Source organism: Hylobates moloch, unplaced genomic scaffold (genome assembly GCF_009828535.3).
Source record: "Hylobates moloch isolate HMO894 unplaced genomic scaffold, HMol_V3 SCAFFOLD_2, whole genome shotgun sequence".
Classification (NCBI taxonomy): domain Eukaryota; kingdom Metazoa; phylum Chordata; class Mammalia; order Primates; family Hylobatidae; genus Hylobates; species Hylobates moloch.
Genome location: NW_026652277.1, coordinates 168,249,248 through 168,265,799, shown reverse-complemented (window position 1 = coordinate 168,265,799; position 16,552 = coordinate 168,249,248). Strand labels below are relative to the sequence as shown.

At 47.6% G+C, this 16,552-nt stretch overlaps 1 protein-coding gene across 1 annotated transcript in view; it reads right to left on the bottom strand.

Annotated features, from left to right (window-relative positions):
* IGF2R (insulin like growth factor 2 receptor) overlaps positions 1-16,552 on the bottom strand; it is a 133,928-nt gene that overhangs the window by 26,736 nt on the left and 90,640 nt on the right. Inside the window, exons 24-36 of the mRNA XM_032161901.2 lie at positions 15,902-16,045; positions 15,620-15,795; positions 14,941-15,028; positions 13,927-14,142; positions 13,035-13,165; positions 12,666-12,763; positions 9,258-9,394; positions 7,862-8,052; positions 5,944-6,070; positions 5,097-5,216; positions 4,512-4,768; positions 4,008-4,226; positions 1,930-2,079 (exon numbers count right to left, since the gene is read on the bottom strand). Coding sequence (XP_032017792.1) covers positions 1,930-2,079; positions 4,008-4,226; positions 4,512-4,768; positions 5,097-5,216; positions 5,944-6,070; positions 7,862-8,052; positions 9,258-9,394; positions 12,666-12,763; positions 13,035-13,165; positions 13,927-14,142; positions 14,941-15,028; positions 15,620-15,795; positions 15,902-16,045 — 2,054 coding nt within the window. The remainder of the gene's footprint in view (positions 1-1,929; positions 2,080-4,007; positions 4,227-4,511; positions 4,769-5,096; positions 5,217-5,943; positions 6,071-7,861; positions 8,053-9,257; positions 9,395-12,665; positions 12,764-13,034; positions 13,166-13,926; positions 14,143-14,940; positions 15,029-15,619; positions 15,796-15,901; positions 16,046-16,552) is intronic.

Here is a 16,552-nt window from a genome sequence, read left to right as displayed (position 1 = left end):
AAGAAAGGGGGAGGGCTTAAATGTCATGAGAGAAGTCTGTGAAACTGAGACCCTGCCTCACAAGTGCTCCAATCTACTGTCTCTAGACACGGGAGACATTTATTCAAGGGGCAAGATGCCACATGGCCAGATACTCCATAGGCCAAGTATTCTAGAATCACTTTATTTATTCCCTCCCTCTTTCAACAGCAACAAAAAAAGATGAGGCAGCTCTCAGGAATTCCACTTGTAATTAATGTTAAGCATCTTTTTCCCTATGATTCAGTGGTAAAAGTACTTCCATTGAAAATGAAAACTGTTGGGGAAGAAAAATCTTCTAAAAATCTTTCTGTAACACTAGAACACACATTCAGCATAAGATGCTTCATTTCTAAAATCAAGTAAACACTAATCACCCTCAATGTGCAGCTGCTGAGAATTAACTAAAATCATATTAGCTAATTCAATTTGTCACATTGGCAGCAGGGTCAAAGCAAGGCATAGTTCCACACTCTTTAGCTGGTGGTGTGAGATAACAGAGCATCACTCATGATGAGGCGGGTCTTAGAAGTGAAGACTGTGCTTTAAAGAACGAAGAACTTAACGCAGAAGCCCCCCTCAAGGCAAAGTCCAGGTTGCCCCATGCTGTGTGCATCTACAGAGGTGCACACAGACACCCCTATATAAATACGCAAATATGCTTATAAACAGATGCAATGGGTGGACTGAATACAGCTCTGCGTTTCCTTACTAACTGGGACTGTCATTACACTCTAAGATTCATGAACACATCCAAGGGCTTTGAGGTGCTCTGGGCCCCTATGGAGTAGCCCCAAACAGCAGGACTGTTTTCTCCTCCTTCTCAAATACTGTCTCTCCTACTGGTCAGACGGCTGCCAGGTCACTTTCTGTCACTGTCAGCACACCCATGTCTAACAGTCCCTTTACAAACGTGCTCCAGGCCCAAACATCAGAAGGATATCTTTAACAGAATTACAAGACACCCAACAGATCCTAATCCATCACCTCAACTCCTAGGGGTCAGATAAGCCTTGGAATCCATCATCTTTATTAGGATTTTAAGAGGCAATTCTCACACCCCCAGATCCTGTGATCAAGCATATTAGTATTTTTGCAGCTAGATATAACAATATCCACATTAGATGGGACAAATCCACACTACAAACAGCCTCAGTTCATTCATGTCAAAAGAGCCCCAAGTTTTCAGAGCTTCACAGATTTCAGAAGCACAGACGAGAGGCTGTGGTGCTGTGTCCCTGGAGCAAAGAGCTGCTCCCCTGTGCAGAGCTGGGAACTGGCTCTGCCCCTGCAGAGCTACTCTGAATCCCTGTGGAATAGGTGCTGTAATCTACCGATTTATCTCACAGAGTAGGGGTCAAAAGAAAACGTCCTCAAAAACTCTTTATAACAATACCGAACTCATTATAATGGAAGCTGGTATTCTTTTTTTAATGCACATAAAATGGAAGTCAACACCTCCTTATAAGTAAAAGGTGCCACTTTGTTGTAGCTATTCTGATTCCAGGGGTCTTTTGTTACTTGTTAACTTCTGGGCTATGTCCTGAATAACTATAGCTGCCCAAATGTCTTTCTTACTTCCCAGTTAGAATAAAATCAGTCATTGTTAAAGTAAAAACAAAAGTTATGACACTTTTATGCATCAGCAGTCAAAGCTGAATGTCATTTCTATACTTGTGTTCTATGTTTTTAAATTACAGCAAGTTTCTATATGCTGTTAACTATGGGGGAGCTCACTCAGCCCTCAATTAGTGGTTTAAATTATTCAGACATACTACTAGCGTACCATCTTACCCAAGGCAGACATTTTGAATAAGAGTATCCTTGGACCTGATATGCACTTTCTGGTTGTCTAGCCTTGGCTCACTAATTCGCAGTTGAGCATCTAGATCGTCACAGGCCCACACTTACCATGCTCACGCCTCTCTTACAGTGAAACGCGATGAGCGAGGTGTAGTTGAAATGCTTGTCCGCTAAGCAAGGAGTACTGCTTTCAAAATTCAAGTAAATCTCATTTGCTACTGGATTGAGTATTGGTGGTCCTGCCACCCGGCCGATATCCTAAACAAAGAGCGAGGGCAAACAGTATTTCAGGCAATTAACCATTCCCAAGGTTAGTGGAATTAAGAATTGATACAGAATTGCAAAAACCAGACCTCATAGGTTCTGAGAATGAGCAGCATCTAAAGAAACTGGGTTTATACCAACTCCAGTTAGAAGGCTTGACAGATGCTGTGTAACCTCCATATGTCAGTGGTTATCGTTTTGATCCTAACGTTAGTTCTAAGGTTGGTTCTATATCTAGGTATCTTCAATTTTCAAAGATCCTAAGCAACAGGAATCTCTCTCTCCAGTCACACTGAGGATACTACAGAGTCCTCCCATGAGCTGATGAGGGAAGCTCGGAACCTGAAAAACCTCCAAGGATGCTACACAGTCCTCCCACCACCCGACAGGGGAAGGCCGGAACCTCCATGCTGACCTGCCACCCTCACTGCCCAGTGCTGCCCTGGGACTGCCCACTGATGTGGCCCAGCAGTAACCACTGGCTATGTCCTTGGGAGATGGGACAGGTGGTGTTCACTGTTCATTTTTATTGCTTAGCACAGCACCTGGCACACAGTGGCTGCCCAACAGATATTTTTGAGTGAATAAACAAATAAATAAAAGACCAGTCTGAGTATTATGAGAAAAAAAACCCAACTTTTTTTATTTTTAAAAAGTAAATAAAAGTGAATGGCCAGGAACGGTGTATGTGATGAATGTGTGTATGCGTGCGCGTGTGTGTGCATGTGGGTGTGAGTGTGTGTGTAAGCAGCTTCCCCGTGATTTTGTTCTCAGCTACAGTGCTCTTCATTCATCACTGTGGGGCACGTTCAGACCACGTGGCACCACACCTTCTCCAGTTAAAGAACTTTCTACATCTTTTAACATTTGACAATGGGTGGCCAGGCAATGATTCCCGATCGAAGATCCCCGTCTCGCTGTCAGAAAGCATGCTACCAAAGAGCTTCCTGGGGAGACTCAGCTTGTGCAGGCCTCCATCTCACACAGAGCTGGAGCTGTGCTAATTCACACTGTGGCCGATCTCCTTACACACTCCTGACATCTCCCCATATCACACTCCTGACATCTCCCCATACACACTCCTGACATCTCCCCATATCACACTCCTGACATCTCCCCATATCACTGCCACATATAATGTCCATCTTTTTCAAGGACATCTAGATATTTTACAAGAGGACCCATCTTTAAAGCATAATAGATGATAGAGATAGAAATACAGACGACTTGTGAGATACATTCAAGTATTAAAACATACCAAGGATTTGACAAAATATGAATATAACTCATGGAGACAATTTTTAAAGATCCAAATTTCTATTAAAACATGCTAGCAAGGCGGGCACTGTGGCTCACACCTGTAATCCCAGCACTTTAAGAGGATCACTTAAGGCCAGGAGCCTCAGGCCAGCCTGGCTGGGTGACATAGCAATACTCCCATCTCTACAAAATAATTTTTTAATGCATAAAACCAAAGCTTTCAAGGCAAAATATTTAGCTATTAGCAAATGTACGCTGGCCTTTAATTATAACTCCTTGCCAAAGAAACTGCTTGCATTTCAAAAGTGTTTTAACTACAGAAGACAAGGCATTTCACACAAAGAAAACAGGCTAGGCCAATGTGCTTTCCTGTCACTTTACCTAAAAACTTCTTGATTTGGGTCAACCCTGAGGCTCGTGACATGTAGAGTCCCTACACACATATTCATGTTATCTCCCATGCCTGGCTACCATCATCAGCGAACAGTTCAATGTGCAAACCTTTAATCTTCCAGTAGTGGACCCAGAACATACACAGTCCCACTTACCTTCTCCATTTTTTTATGCTTGAGCAACTCACCACTGAAGGCAAGAAACAACGCAAAGGTTATCACTAGAAGTCTTGCAAAAATTATCTCCACACTTGGATTTGTCATACTTACTATGGGGGGACCATCAATAGGAACTTTGCACACAGCGGCTCCAGCAGGACAAGGCACTCCATGCATGGGATTTAGTGGCTGACAAATATTGATGTAGAAATCAGGGTTGGTATCAGAGGCATCATCCTCACTCTCATCATAAGCCTCGTAACCACCAGTGCGATGAATGAGGGGAGACAAGTCAACAATAGAGCTTCCATTCCTCACGGAACATTCGATCTGTTAAGTAGGAAAGACTGCTTTGAGTCTACAAAAAAATTTTCCTAATCACCACTAGGTCATCCATAAGAATTTAAAAGCTGAATAACAACAAAAAAAAGTAGAAAAGTGTCAAAATGCTTCATTACATAGCACTGGGCACTTCCAGTCAACTTTATTATTGGGGTGATCAGGAGTGGACAGTTCAGCTGGGCATCTACTAGTGGGCAAGTGAACCTGATGAAGGGGCCCGGGTGCAGCCGGGCACTGGACATGCGCTTCTCCCGTGCCCATCTGAAAACTCACCGCTTGCTCGCAGGCCAGCGGCGTGTGCCAGGAGAAGAAGAGAGTGCATGTCTGCTTGTCCAGGGAGATGAGCATGGGCCTATTGGTTGGCCCGGCCTCAGGCCTGCACACGAAACTGATCACGCTCTTATAGCTCAGGCCGGATTTGGAGGGACAAGGGGACCCGTCCTTGTATACCAGCTGCAGGACCTGGTCCACGTATCTCAGCCTCTTGTTGGCCTTGCCCACGCTAATCCTGGTCTGTCCAAAGCAGGCCCCTGCACCACAAGGGAAAGGCGGAGAAAACACAATCACAGACTCAATGGCCAATTTTCTGATGAGAACTTTCGCAAGTCAGGACCATCGATTTCATAGCCAACACTTGTAACTTCAAGTGTCCAATCTGGTTTGAACCATTGTTTTACATTGAATGCTCGTTCCATCACACGACCATGTGTCCCCCACATGGGCTGACTGCTGCAGGAGACAAAAGCGTCTCAGCTTCCTGGCTCTGCTCATCGTTTTTGCCATTGGCATGCAAAGAGGCTGAGGACAACCCCAGAGGACGGGAAAGTCAGACAACACACGAGAGACCACAGCACTCACCCACGCCAGGAGGGCAGTTTTCATTCTCCCCACAGATACTCATGTAAACCAGCCCCTTCTCGCTGTAAGCAGCTGTGAATCCCGCCCTGCCACTTAAGGAGCTCAGATCGAACAGGTGTCCTGTAGGGTGCAAGAAGATGGGGACAACAGTGACTCCAGGGAGCTGAGACTTGGGAGGCTCATCATCGGCGAGCTCACGCGCAGATTATGTCAGCATCAGGACTCGTGACTTCTCACCACGACCCGTCCTAAATCCTCCACCAACAGCCAGGCTGTATCATGAGACTGGCAGTCCCTTGATCCATGAGATGTCCCATCTTTAGCTGAAAAGATCGTGGCTCACAGCACCCTCTGCTGGGCCATACCACAGCAGCCACTAAGATTCTCGTGGGCATGGGGAGAGCCTGCACAGTGCACCTCTCGCTGCCAATGGACTGTGCCTGTGCCTTTCTGGGTGCCCAGCACAAGGGCAGGTGAGAGACTCCCAGCAATCCACTACGCTGCTGCCGAAAGGCAGCCAGGGGCTAGCTCTAACCTGCCCTGGAGAGCCTAGAGCTGCTGGGCTGGCAGTGTCAGTAACCCCAGCCAGGAGCACCTCTCACACCAGGAGAGTGACAGGAGGGATGGATTCTCTGAGGGAGCATTCTCTCCTCCACTGAAGGAGAGCCAGGAGAACACACAGCAGCCCATCTAGAGAAAGGCCAAACACACCCACACACCATGATACCTCTGCCCAGGGCGCCTGCTGCCCATAGCTTCTCCTTGGGTCTCTCCCCTGATGAGCTGGGTTTGGTGGCGGCACCATCTCTCACCTGCACTGGGGTTAATGACTGGCACCACCTCTCACCTGTGCTTGGGTTGGTGACCTGGCAGTCATCATGCTCGTTGCTCTTCATGGGACAGGCTGTGGCCGTGGGCCAGGCGAAGGTGTACTCACAGTCCTCCACGGCGCTGATGAACATGGGCCTGGAGTTCTACAACAAAGCACAGACAGGTCCTGAAGGGATCACGCAAAAATTCCATGTCTATCATGATTTCAACTTACAAGTGGAAGCTTCTCTGAAAAACTCCACAGCATGTGACATTTCTGTCTCCATGTGCCTGTGGGATGAGGCACAGATTAGGAAAAGCAAAGGGTCAGAATGTGTCCTGAGCTGCCACCATGGGCTTCCCCTGCAGGTAAGTGAAACACCCATAGGCAACAACCCACTTAGGGGACCAGGAAGTTCCCTCAGGCTGAGGAACAGGACAGGGGTTGGGGTCAGGCGTGCAAAGGATGCTGGAAGGGCTACTGGGAGACACAAATGTGTAAATCACTGATAAAATTCTAAAAACCAAATGAGGTAAAATCCATTATCACAGTCAAAACAAAAAGATCCACCAAGAGAACTAGCCGATTCCATGCATCCTCCCACTGGCACCAGCCAAGGCTTACTCTGCTCATCTCAAAACGCTTCATGTCCACTGCAGAGTTAGCATGATGAGTTCAGCAGCACCTTCCTTCCCAGGTAAACCCCATGATTCCTGCTGGGCACCCTGATAAGCCACACTGCAGTCCAGCCTCCTGGGTCCTGGGCACAGGGCCTCCACACACCCCTCACCCTTCCCTCCAGCCTCCTGGGTCCTGGGCACCGAGGCCCCCACGCAACACCCTCATCCTTCCCTCCAGCCTCCTGGGTCCGAGGCCCCCACACAACACCCTCATCCTTTCCTCCCAGCTTCCTGGGCTCTGGACATGGGGAACCCCACAAACCCCTCACCCTTCCCTCCCAGCCTTCTGGGCCCTGGGCACAGGGTCCCCACACACCCTCTCACCTTTGCCCCCCACATGTGGGGCAGCCCTTTTGTCCTCGGCCACGAGCCTCTCAGATCAGAGAGGAGAATGCTCCCCGGCCCCAGCAGCTCATGAGTCTGGGCTAACCCTCTGCACAATCGTCCCAGGAGGAAACTTCCCTGCTGCTCCAGGCAAGAGGGCAAGCCTGAAGCTCCTGGAGCCCCCGCCATCCCAAGCTCCCCTACCACTGCTGCCCACCGCTGGAGAGCATGGGGCGAGCCACCCTGACACCCAGCGAGCTGGTCCTGCCCGAGTTAATGCCCAACTCAGCCACCGAGCTCGTCATGCGCGCTAGCACTGGGGCTCACCACAATTCTCACACACACAAAAACCTGCATGCAGTCGACACCTCCTTACGTGCATGCCAAACCAGTAAGGGAAGAACTGATCACAGGCACTCATGCTCACTGTGCACCTCCCGTGTGTCAGAAATGACACCGGGCACTTCCTACCTCTTCTCTCCGAACCCCGCAATGGGCAGGACAAGTATACCTCATGTTATGAACGGCTGAGCAGGGCAGACTAGCTGAGTAATTAACCAAGTTACGTGGCTGGGAAGTGGCAGCGCTACCTGTGACCCGGGCCCAGCCAACCTTCTCGTGCTTCCCAAGCTGCCACCGTGAAGACAAACGGCATGTAGTCAAACAATAATCTCCTCCACAGCCTTTAGGGGTCTGAGTCAAACTCTGAAGAGAACCAATTCTGAGTCGGGAACTGCCAGGCAAGCTTCGAAGGAGCCAGACAGCACGAGGGTTCCCCAGATTGCAGGCCGCGGCGACGCTGTTCCCCCAACCTCTCGCAAGGGCGCATCATCCCAGGCTCTAGAACTTGCGTCCCAAGGCAGATGAGGATGTGGGGCTCACCCGCCCTGCACATGGGCTCAATTCCCAAAGCTGCTGCAGCAGCAGAAGGCGCAGGAACAGTCCCTTACCACTTGGCTCTCGCTGCAGGTGAATCGGATGGTGGTTGACTTTTTCCGAATCCCGTCTGGGCATAAGTCGCCATCGACGTATTTCAGGACAATTATGCCATCTCTCCACTGAGGTCCATCCCTTACCCTGCCGAGGTTCACAGGCTTGGAGCCGCCCAGCAGACATGCGGCTGCTTCTGGAGGGCATGGCTCTGCAGCATCAGACACAAGAAAGAGTTGCCTTTAGTGACTCCCCAGGCTAGAACAGAACTTCATCAGGCAATAAATGTCACACATGCTGCAGAACTTCATACGCTTCCAAGAGTCACTCCAAAATACCTGCTATTTCTTTCACATAAGTCAGATGACAATGACATCACGTTAGTTCTCACTCACTTATATGCTGTTTTGTCACAGATGGAATGGGGCAGGCGGGTGTGAGTGTAGAGGGATAGCTAGGCTGTAGCAGCCAAAATTCTTTCTGAACCTCATATAGGATGAAGCTCAAATTCCCAAATTAAGCCAGAGGAACATTTTAAATGGCCTACATCCATGCACCTTCTTTATTCAAGAAGCTACCAAGAATTCTGCCTGTTTCCCAGTCCCTAAAATGCCAGTGCCATGTGCCCTGGGTGAAGAACTAGTCCCATGCCAAGGGGTACAGCTGCTGTGTCGAAGTCTGCACAGCACAATGCAGCAAGGGGAAGTGGAACCACAGCCTCAAACCACACAGAGGATGGAACCACCTTCTGCAGCTAAAAACAACCACACCCCCTTTGAGGTGAACCACTCAAGATGCAGGTGGGCCTGTATGAAACTCCACGAACATGGGATGAGTTTCATCTTCAGGATTCCAAGGGGCCATGAGTGGTACCAAGATCCCTGGAGGTGCCCTTGGTTTCCCATGTACAGCTGACATCCAGTCTCAGCCAAGCACTGCAGGTTTGAGTGAGCTGTCCCTGCATCACAGAAGGACCGACCATAGAACTCTCAACATACGCAGGCACACACCAGGACCTCCACGTCACGCCCCCCATCTCTACCTGCTAAGAAGGATTCCTCACCATAGTTATTATTTCTATCTATTATACCTCCATCTCCTCATGTTCAGAAAGGGTTATGATATTCCCAGCAGTCCTCAGCACTGATTTATCCTGGGCCATACTAGGGATCAATTGTTAAGACCCTTAAATCATTCTTCATCCTGCTGCTTCTCAGCCAAACCACGTCCATGCTGCAGAGAGTAAAGTGCCTCCAAAGAATCCCCATCCTACTTGATCTTCCCCGATAAACTCATGACAAGCCACCACCCCATGAAGAGGCCCTCTCTCACCAGTGCCAGCCTTCAATATACTCACTGCAACCACCACCCCACGAGGAGGCCCTCTCTCACCAGTGCGAGGAGGCCCTCTCTCACCAGTGCCGGCCTGCGGGGCCAGAGACTTGCAGACATTGATGAGGTAGTGCTCCGGATCCCCTGTCCCGGTGATGGCTTCCCAGTTGTCACTGTACCTTGACAGGGACGAGAGGTCGAAGGAGTTGCCAGCCCCATCTCTGAAAAAAAGAAAACCCTGCAGTTAATTAGGCTTGGTCGTATTCTCTTTCAACACTGGGTACTCTGTCTAGAAAAGTTCAAGTATTCAGGCATAGTCTAAGCGTGACTGAACTTTAGACTCGACTTCTCTCTCTCTCACAGACACACACACACACACACACACACCCCATCAGAATCAGCAACAACATAACTTTCCTGAACATAATAGTTCAGGAAACTATTAGGCTCACTTAAAATTTAAATTTTAACAGAAAAACTCAAGTCTGCAAAGTGCGTGCCGTCTGTGCTCAGGCCACTGAGAAGTGGAACTCGCTGGTGACAAAGGTGAGCAGCCAAGATGCTCGGAGCACACACGGCAGGGACCATGCCTGGGGCAGCCGCAGGCCACCTGTTGTTTTAAAACCAAGACCACCGGCAGTTACTGAAATTAAAATGGGCTTGCTGACCTTTCTGCACAGGCTAAAGGTTCACTAACTACACAAATCCCAAATACAGACAGTAACTGGGAATCAACCCCATGCCAGGAGCAATATTAACAGTGAGTGAGACACACACTCTGCCAGCATGGAGCAGCGACGGGAGCAGCTACAGATGCCACCTCGGCGGCAGCTCTTAGTGCTTCGGAGGGGAATAAAAACTGGTCACTCATTCAAAAGCTGTGTGCTAAACTGGGGGTACTGTATTAAACAAAACAGATAAACATCATCAATCTTACAAAGTTTACCAAAATTACCTGTGGAAGAAAATGACCGTGAACAAGATAGACTTTTAAAAATACATACTATTATTTGATGGAAGTAAGAGCTGTAGGAAAAAAGGCAGATATGGGGGATATGAAGTTTGGGGGGGCAGAGGAAACCAGCTGTTGAAATTTTAGACAGTGGAGCCAGAGAAGGCGTGACCGAGAGGGGGACCTGTGAATAGACTCTGAGAGAAACGGAATCACTGACCATCCCGGCACCCAGTAAAGAGCATCCCAGGCAGAGAACAGCACGAGCAAAGGGCCCGAGGCACATAAGCCCGACACGACCTGAGAAAGGCAGAAGGCCCATGTGGCTGGAACAGAGTGAAAGTGAGGTTAGAGATAACACGGCGGTCATGTCCATCAGAGGAAGAACTTCAGCCTGTGGGTCCCAATGAGATAGGCGCTCACTGCACTGAAGGTTTCAGCAAGAGCGACATGGTGGGACTTATATCTCAAGAGGATCATTCTAATTACTGTGTGGGACTAACCAAATGTGTGACAAGGGACATGGCAGGGAGACCTCGGAGTGGCAGCTGCAGTACTGCATGCACGAGAGGAGCAGCACCCAAACCAGGGGCAGGTGGCAGGAAGGGAAAGCTGCCTGAAGGTGACGGGACAAGAACAGAGCTTAGTGAGTATTACCAAATGCTCTAAAAGTAGTCAATAGAAGAAATAAAAATAGAACTAACAAAGCCAAGGCAGAGGAAAGAGGAGAGGAGAACAGCACGGGTGAGGACAGCTTTCATCTTTTAAAAGAGAGTCAACAGACACCATTAGAAGCTGACGAACAGAGGTTTAGAGTTATAGAAGGTTCCAAAAGGAACCACAAGAAGAAATAGTAGAAAGTGGAGTGAAGCTAGGGGTAGGGGAGGGAGAGGTGAGGGTGGGTAATTTCATCTATTAATATTTTTGGACTCTCAATTACAATAGACATGTATTAACTTTTATTGTAAGAGATTATAAAATTCTCCTCTGACTTAATTCTACTTTTAAAAACTTAGCATAAAAATATCTTTAGGAAGGCCGGGCGCAGTGGCTCACACCTATAATCCCAGCACTTTGAGAGGCCAAGGCAGACGGAGGATGACCTGCGGTCAGGGGTTCAAGACCAGCCTGGCCAACATGGCAAAACCCTGTCTCTACTAAAAATACGAAAAATAGGCTGGTGCAGTGGCTCACACATGTAATCCCAGCATTTTGGGAGGCCAAGGCGGGCGAATCACAAGGTCAGGAGTTCAAGACCAGCCTGGCCAACATAGTGAAACCCCATCTCTACTTAAAAAAAAATTTGCTGGGTGTGGTGGCGGGCACCTGTAATCCCAGCTACTCAGGAGGCTGAAGTAGGAGAATCACTTGAACCCAGGAGGTGGAGGCTGCAGTGAGCCGAGATCACACCACTGCACTCCAGCCCAGGCGACAGTGCGAGACTCTGTCTCAAAGAAAAAAAAAAAAAAAACACAAAAATTAGCCAGGCATGGTGGTGTCTGTAATCCCTGCTACTAGGGATGCTGAGACAGGAGAATTGCTTGAACCAGGGAGGAGGAGGTTGCAGTGAGACAAGATAGATCACACCACTGCACTCCAGCCTGGGCGACAGAGCGAGACTCCATCTCAAAAACAATACATATATATACACACACACATACACATATCTTTAGGAAAAAAAGCTTTATGTGCAAAGAAAATCAAAATTTCATTCCTTGTATATAAATATCAGAAAACTGAAGGCAGCCTCAAATGGCAGAAAGAGAAGTGCTAAGTGAACCAGGGATATCTACTGAGAACATTTCCCATCCAGTAGAAATGAGAAACAAATTTGTTTCACATGAAAATATTTACAAAATGTTAACTGGAAAAGGTAAGGTTACTAAAATTATGATTTAAAGTCACTGAACATAAATTACTAAATGCTTGCATTTACATACGTTCCTAAAACTTAAGTGATGATTTCACCTACATAAAAAACAGATGACACAACAGAACAAAGGCTGGAAGGAAACAGAATCGCCTGCACTTTCCCCCAGGAAAGTCAACAGTGACCAAGTGGCTCATACTGGGTGTTTCACACAGCAGAACTGCCAGGGCATCCCTCCAAAAAACAGAACCGCAGACCCACAAAACCAAAATCTCTAAGGATAGGACCCCAGGTGACCAGAGGGCGATCTGGCAAAGCTGTGAGAGCAGCTCTGTGGACAATCACATGCAACAAAGACCTCCCTTCACCGCAGGGGTCACGCACGGCTCCTGGCCCACTCTGCTCACTGACATGTGGATCACGCAAGAGTGCCAGGTGTCCACTCTCTGCTTCAGCTCCAATCCCTTCCCCATACAGTCACCACAGCAGCTCAAGGTGGTGACGGAGCTGAGAGTTAACCTAGCCCGACTCCTCATTTTAATATGAGCAAACCGAGTCCTAGGTAAATTAACTGACTAATCTAATCCCCTGTACCCAAGACCACTAATTATTAAAGCAAAATCACACCAAGTTAGTCTGTCCAAAAGAGACAACACATCCATTGACTTACTTGAATGAACATTCAGTCAGATCGAAAGGTGGGCAGGCATACTGCGTTCGCCACTCAAACAAGTAGGAACAATCTGAAGTCTCCTTTAGAAATACTGGCTAAAAAAGTTAAGAGGCACATATATAAAAGTGAGAATGCAAAACTTTAGTTTATGCTTTGAGTTTTAAGAATGAAAATAGTAAAGAATGGTTACGTTCATGAAAATCAATACTAACCGATGAAAGTTTCAACGTATTTTCTGTAAATGGTATTTTAAACTCAGTTAACCAGGAGATTTGATGAGATCTGAGGACAGATTCTTTCTAATACGATCCCAGCAGCCTGAGGGTGGGGAGAAGACCCCGCTGAGGGCCGTCGGTACATGCTCACCTGCTGGGTGCTGCGGTCACAGTAGAAGAAGATGGCTGTGGAGCGCTGATAAACCTTATGGCAAGTGTCCCCCCCCGTGAAGTTCATTTTTAACAAGCCATTTTCATAAGTTAGCTTCTGAGTCAGGAGACCTGTAAAGAAGGAGAACGTTAAACAAGGTTTGGTTCGGGTCCCTAGGTTGTCAAACTTGGCCTAAGACATGTGACACCACACACCCTGAAGAGTGTGGGACAAAGTATCCCTGGCCTCCCGGCACCACACCATGCACTCCTGTCACATTACACTTTGGGAATAAAATCAGGCTTCCGCTTGTCCAAGGCTGCTGCAACGTCACAGACTGACCCGTGTATGATGACATGGGGCATTCCTTAGCCTCATCACCTAAGGGAATGTCACTTTCTCCACTGTGCCTGAGGGCTGTCCACGTACTCACCACCAGCTACTTTGACTTCATTTTTACAAGTTCCTAAATGTATTTAAATCTTGCCCAACTGCTGAAACAGCATGAATAACCAACAGCCTGCCCTGTAATTGTTATAGCCAAACCTCGTACTAAATGCATTCCCTGTGACTCAATGCTATCAAGTACTATCTCAGAACATCCATCACTGGCTAGCTCACTGTGTCCCAATGTTGTAATAAAGAAGAGAAATATGACCTTAGAGTTAGCAACTGGCATGGCTAAGAATAAAACAGACATGCTCTACCAACATCCTTCAGTATGTACTCTGATTAAGAAAATCAAGCAAAATCTGAAATATCATTAATATGCCTTTTTTTTTTTTTTTTACAGTAGAACACTCATGTTTCTGACTCAAGGAAAAATTCATCTTTAGCAAAATATTTTAATTCCATTCCTTTGCAACAAAAGGAAAACGACAAACAATGGTACCTGCCACTTTGTGAAATCCCTGCGGTTCCCGCTTTTCCTGACATGAGGAGACCACCTTGGACTTGTCACTTGTGGGGCAGATGTCTGAGGAAAGCTTCCCACAGACCCGGAAGTAATAGGTGTATTCGCCAGCGTTCACGATGGTGTCGTTGAGGCCCAGGGGCTTCAGGTCATACAAGTTGCCATGCCTTGGGTCTTTCACCTCACAGTTGTCTCCTTCAAGAACATGGAAGAAGAGAAGGGCAACTGCAACCACACACACATTCACATTTTCAAGCAAAAAGCTTTACAAATGGTCAGGTGTAGTGGCTCACACCTGTAATCCCAGCACTTTGGGAGGCCGAGGCAGGTGGATTACTAGGTCAAGAGATCTAGACCATCCTGGCCAATATGGTGAAACCCCGTCTCTACTAAAAATACAAAAATTAGCTGGGCATGGTGGCAGGCACCCTGTAGTCCCAGCTACTCAGGAGGCTGAGGCAGGAGAATCGCTTGAACCCAAGAGGCAGAGGTTGCAGTGAGCCGAGATGGCACCATTACACTCTAGCCTGGCAACAGAGCAAAACTCGGTCTCAAAAAAAAAAAAAAAAAAACAGTTTTACAATTTTTGGTTAGGTAAATACCAGCTATAAATGGGCATTAAAAGCCATTTCCACATGATTTTGTTTATATATAATACAACTCGCCTGGCAAACAGCTTTCTAGGAAAGTCTAGGTCCCGGAATAAAGACTTGCTTCATCAAACAACACAAAACCAAACCCCACATTAGTGTCTTCAAGCGTCAGATGCCAAAATCCCATCAATCCAGGCACACAAGGAAAATGTCACTTGTGAAATTAGCAATATGCTTCAGTAAAAACAAAGCTCAAGGATAAGAAACTATCCACCCCCTAGCGTGTGTCTCATGACCCCAGCTATGGCTGTTATCACATGGTCTCATATCTAAGGCATCGTTCAGAACGTCAGCTACTCTATACATTTAAAATGACTCGTAGGGACAGGCCCAGTCCTACCTTCCACTCTGACAACAGGACAGGCTTCCACAGTTCTCCAGATAAACACGTACTCACAACCATCCTGAAGCTGAAATGCTGGTGAGCCCTGTAATATAAATCAGCAGCCTGATTTGTTTCCTGTTTATTTTAAAAATTAATCAAATGGGGCCAGGCACGGTGGCTCACACCTGTAATCTCAGCACTTTGGGAGGCCAAGGCGGGTGGATTACAAGTTCAGGAGTTCAAAATCAGCCTGGCCAAGATGGTGAAACCCCGTCTCTACTAAAAATACAAGTTAGCTGGGCACGGTGGCAGGTGCCTGTAATCCCAGCTACTCGGGAGGCTGAGGCAGGAGAATCACTTGAACCTGGGGGGCGGAGGTTGCAGCGAGCCAAGATTGCACCACTGCACTCCAGCCTGGGTGACAGAGTAAGACTCCATCTCAAAAAAAAAAAAATCAAATAAATGATAGCCACAATTAGTACCCAATCTTTGACCTCCATGTGCAAACTACATAGCATTTATTAAAAATTTAAGACCTGAAGAAATGAGTGCATTCTCGTCAAATCCTAGCAATGGCTGAAACTCCACGAAAACACAGGCAAGTTTTAAACAAGATAGAAGATTCAGAGGTTCAAGGGAAATGGGAAATGGAGTCACCCAGGGACAACATGTCATTGCTGGTCTGAACACACACCGATATCTGAGCGCACTCAAACGTGATCCTGGTGGAGAAGCGCTGGTTCCCACACTTGGCACCGTTGACATACATGATGCTCAAAGATCCATTCGCCGCGGCTTGGGGACTCATCTGCACCACACCCAGATTCAAGCTGTTGTCTTCTGATACTAAGCAAGACCCCACTGCGCTGCCTGGAAGAACAGAATAAGTGGTTTGGGCATGAGGAAGGTGACAACCTTGAGTCAAATGCTCTAACAATATGAACAGACGCCAATCAAGAGACCAAGCAGAACTCACCATGGCATCCAGGAATGTAAGGGAGAGGACTGCAAACGCTCAAATAGAAAGTCCTCTTTCTCCCATCGACAGAGGTGTCAACAGCCGTCCAAGGCTTCCTGACTGTGCTTAGGCCAGTGAGGTCGTACTCATTTCCAGCCAGGTCTGAAACACAACAAAAAACCACGCTGGAGAACTCTGCCTCCTTGTGAGCGTTCAAGAACTGGCTTTCACCCTAAATAAGCCCTAATGAGGTGTGAACCTGGCATTCCTAACTGTGAGGATAAGGAAATCCACAGGAGGTTGAGAGGCTTTGCCTACAAAACACATCCACTCTGTCCCTCAAAACTGCCCTTCACAGCCAGGCCTGGTGGCATGCGCCTGTAGTCAGCTACTTCAGAGGCTGAGGCAGGAGGATCACTTAGGACCAGGAGTTCAAGGCCAGCCTGGGTAACATAGTGAGACCCTAAAGACTCTTTAAAGAAAAAAGCCAAACCCCCACTGCCCTTGACAAGGAAGTACCACTGCTGCAGAGGGGGCAGGGTCAACCCGAGTCCAAGGTCTCCCGTATACACTGTCAGCTTCCAGGGCACAGCCTAGGGAGTTTAACATCTTTTTCTTTTTTTTTTCACCCTCAAATAAGAAGCTCTGACAGTATATGTGAAATGTGTT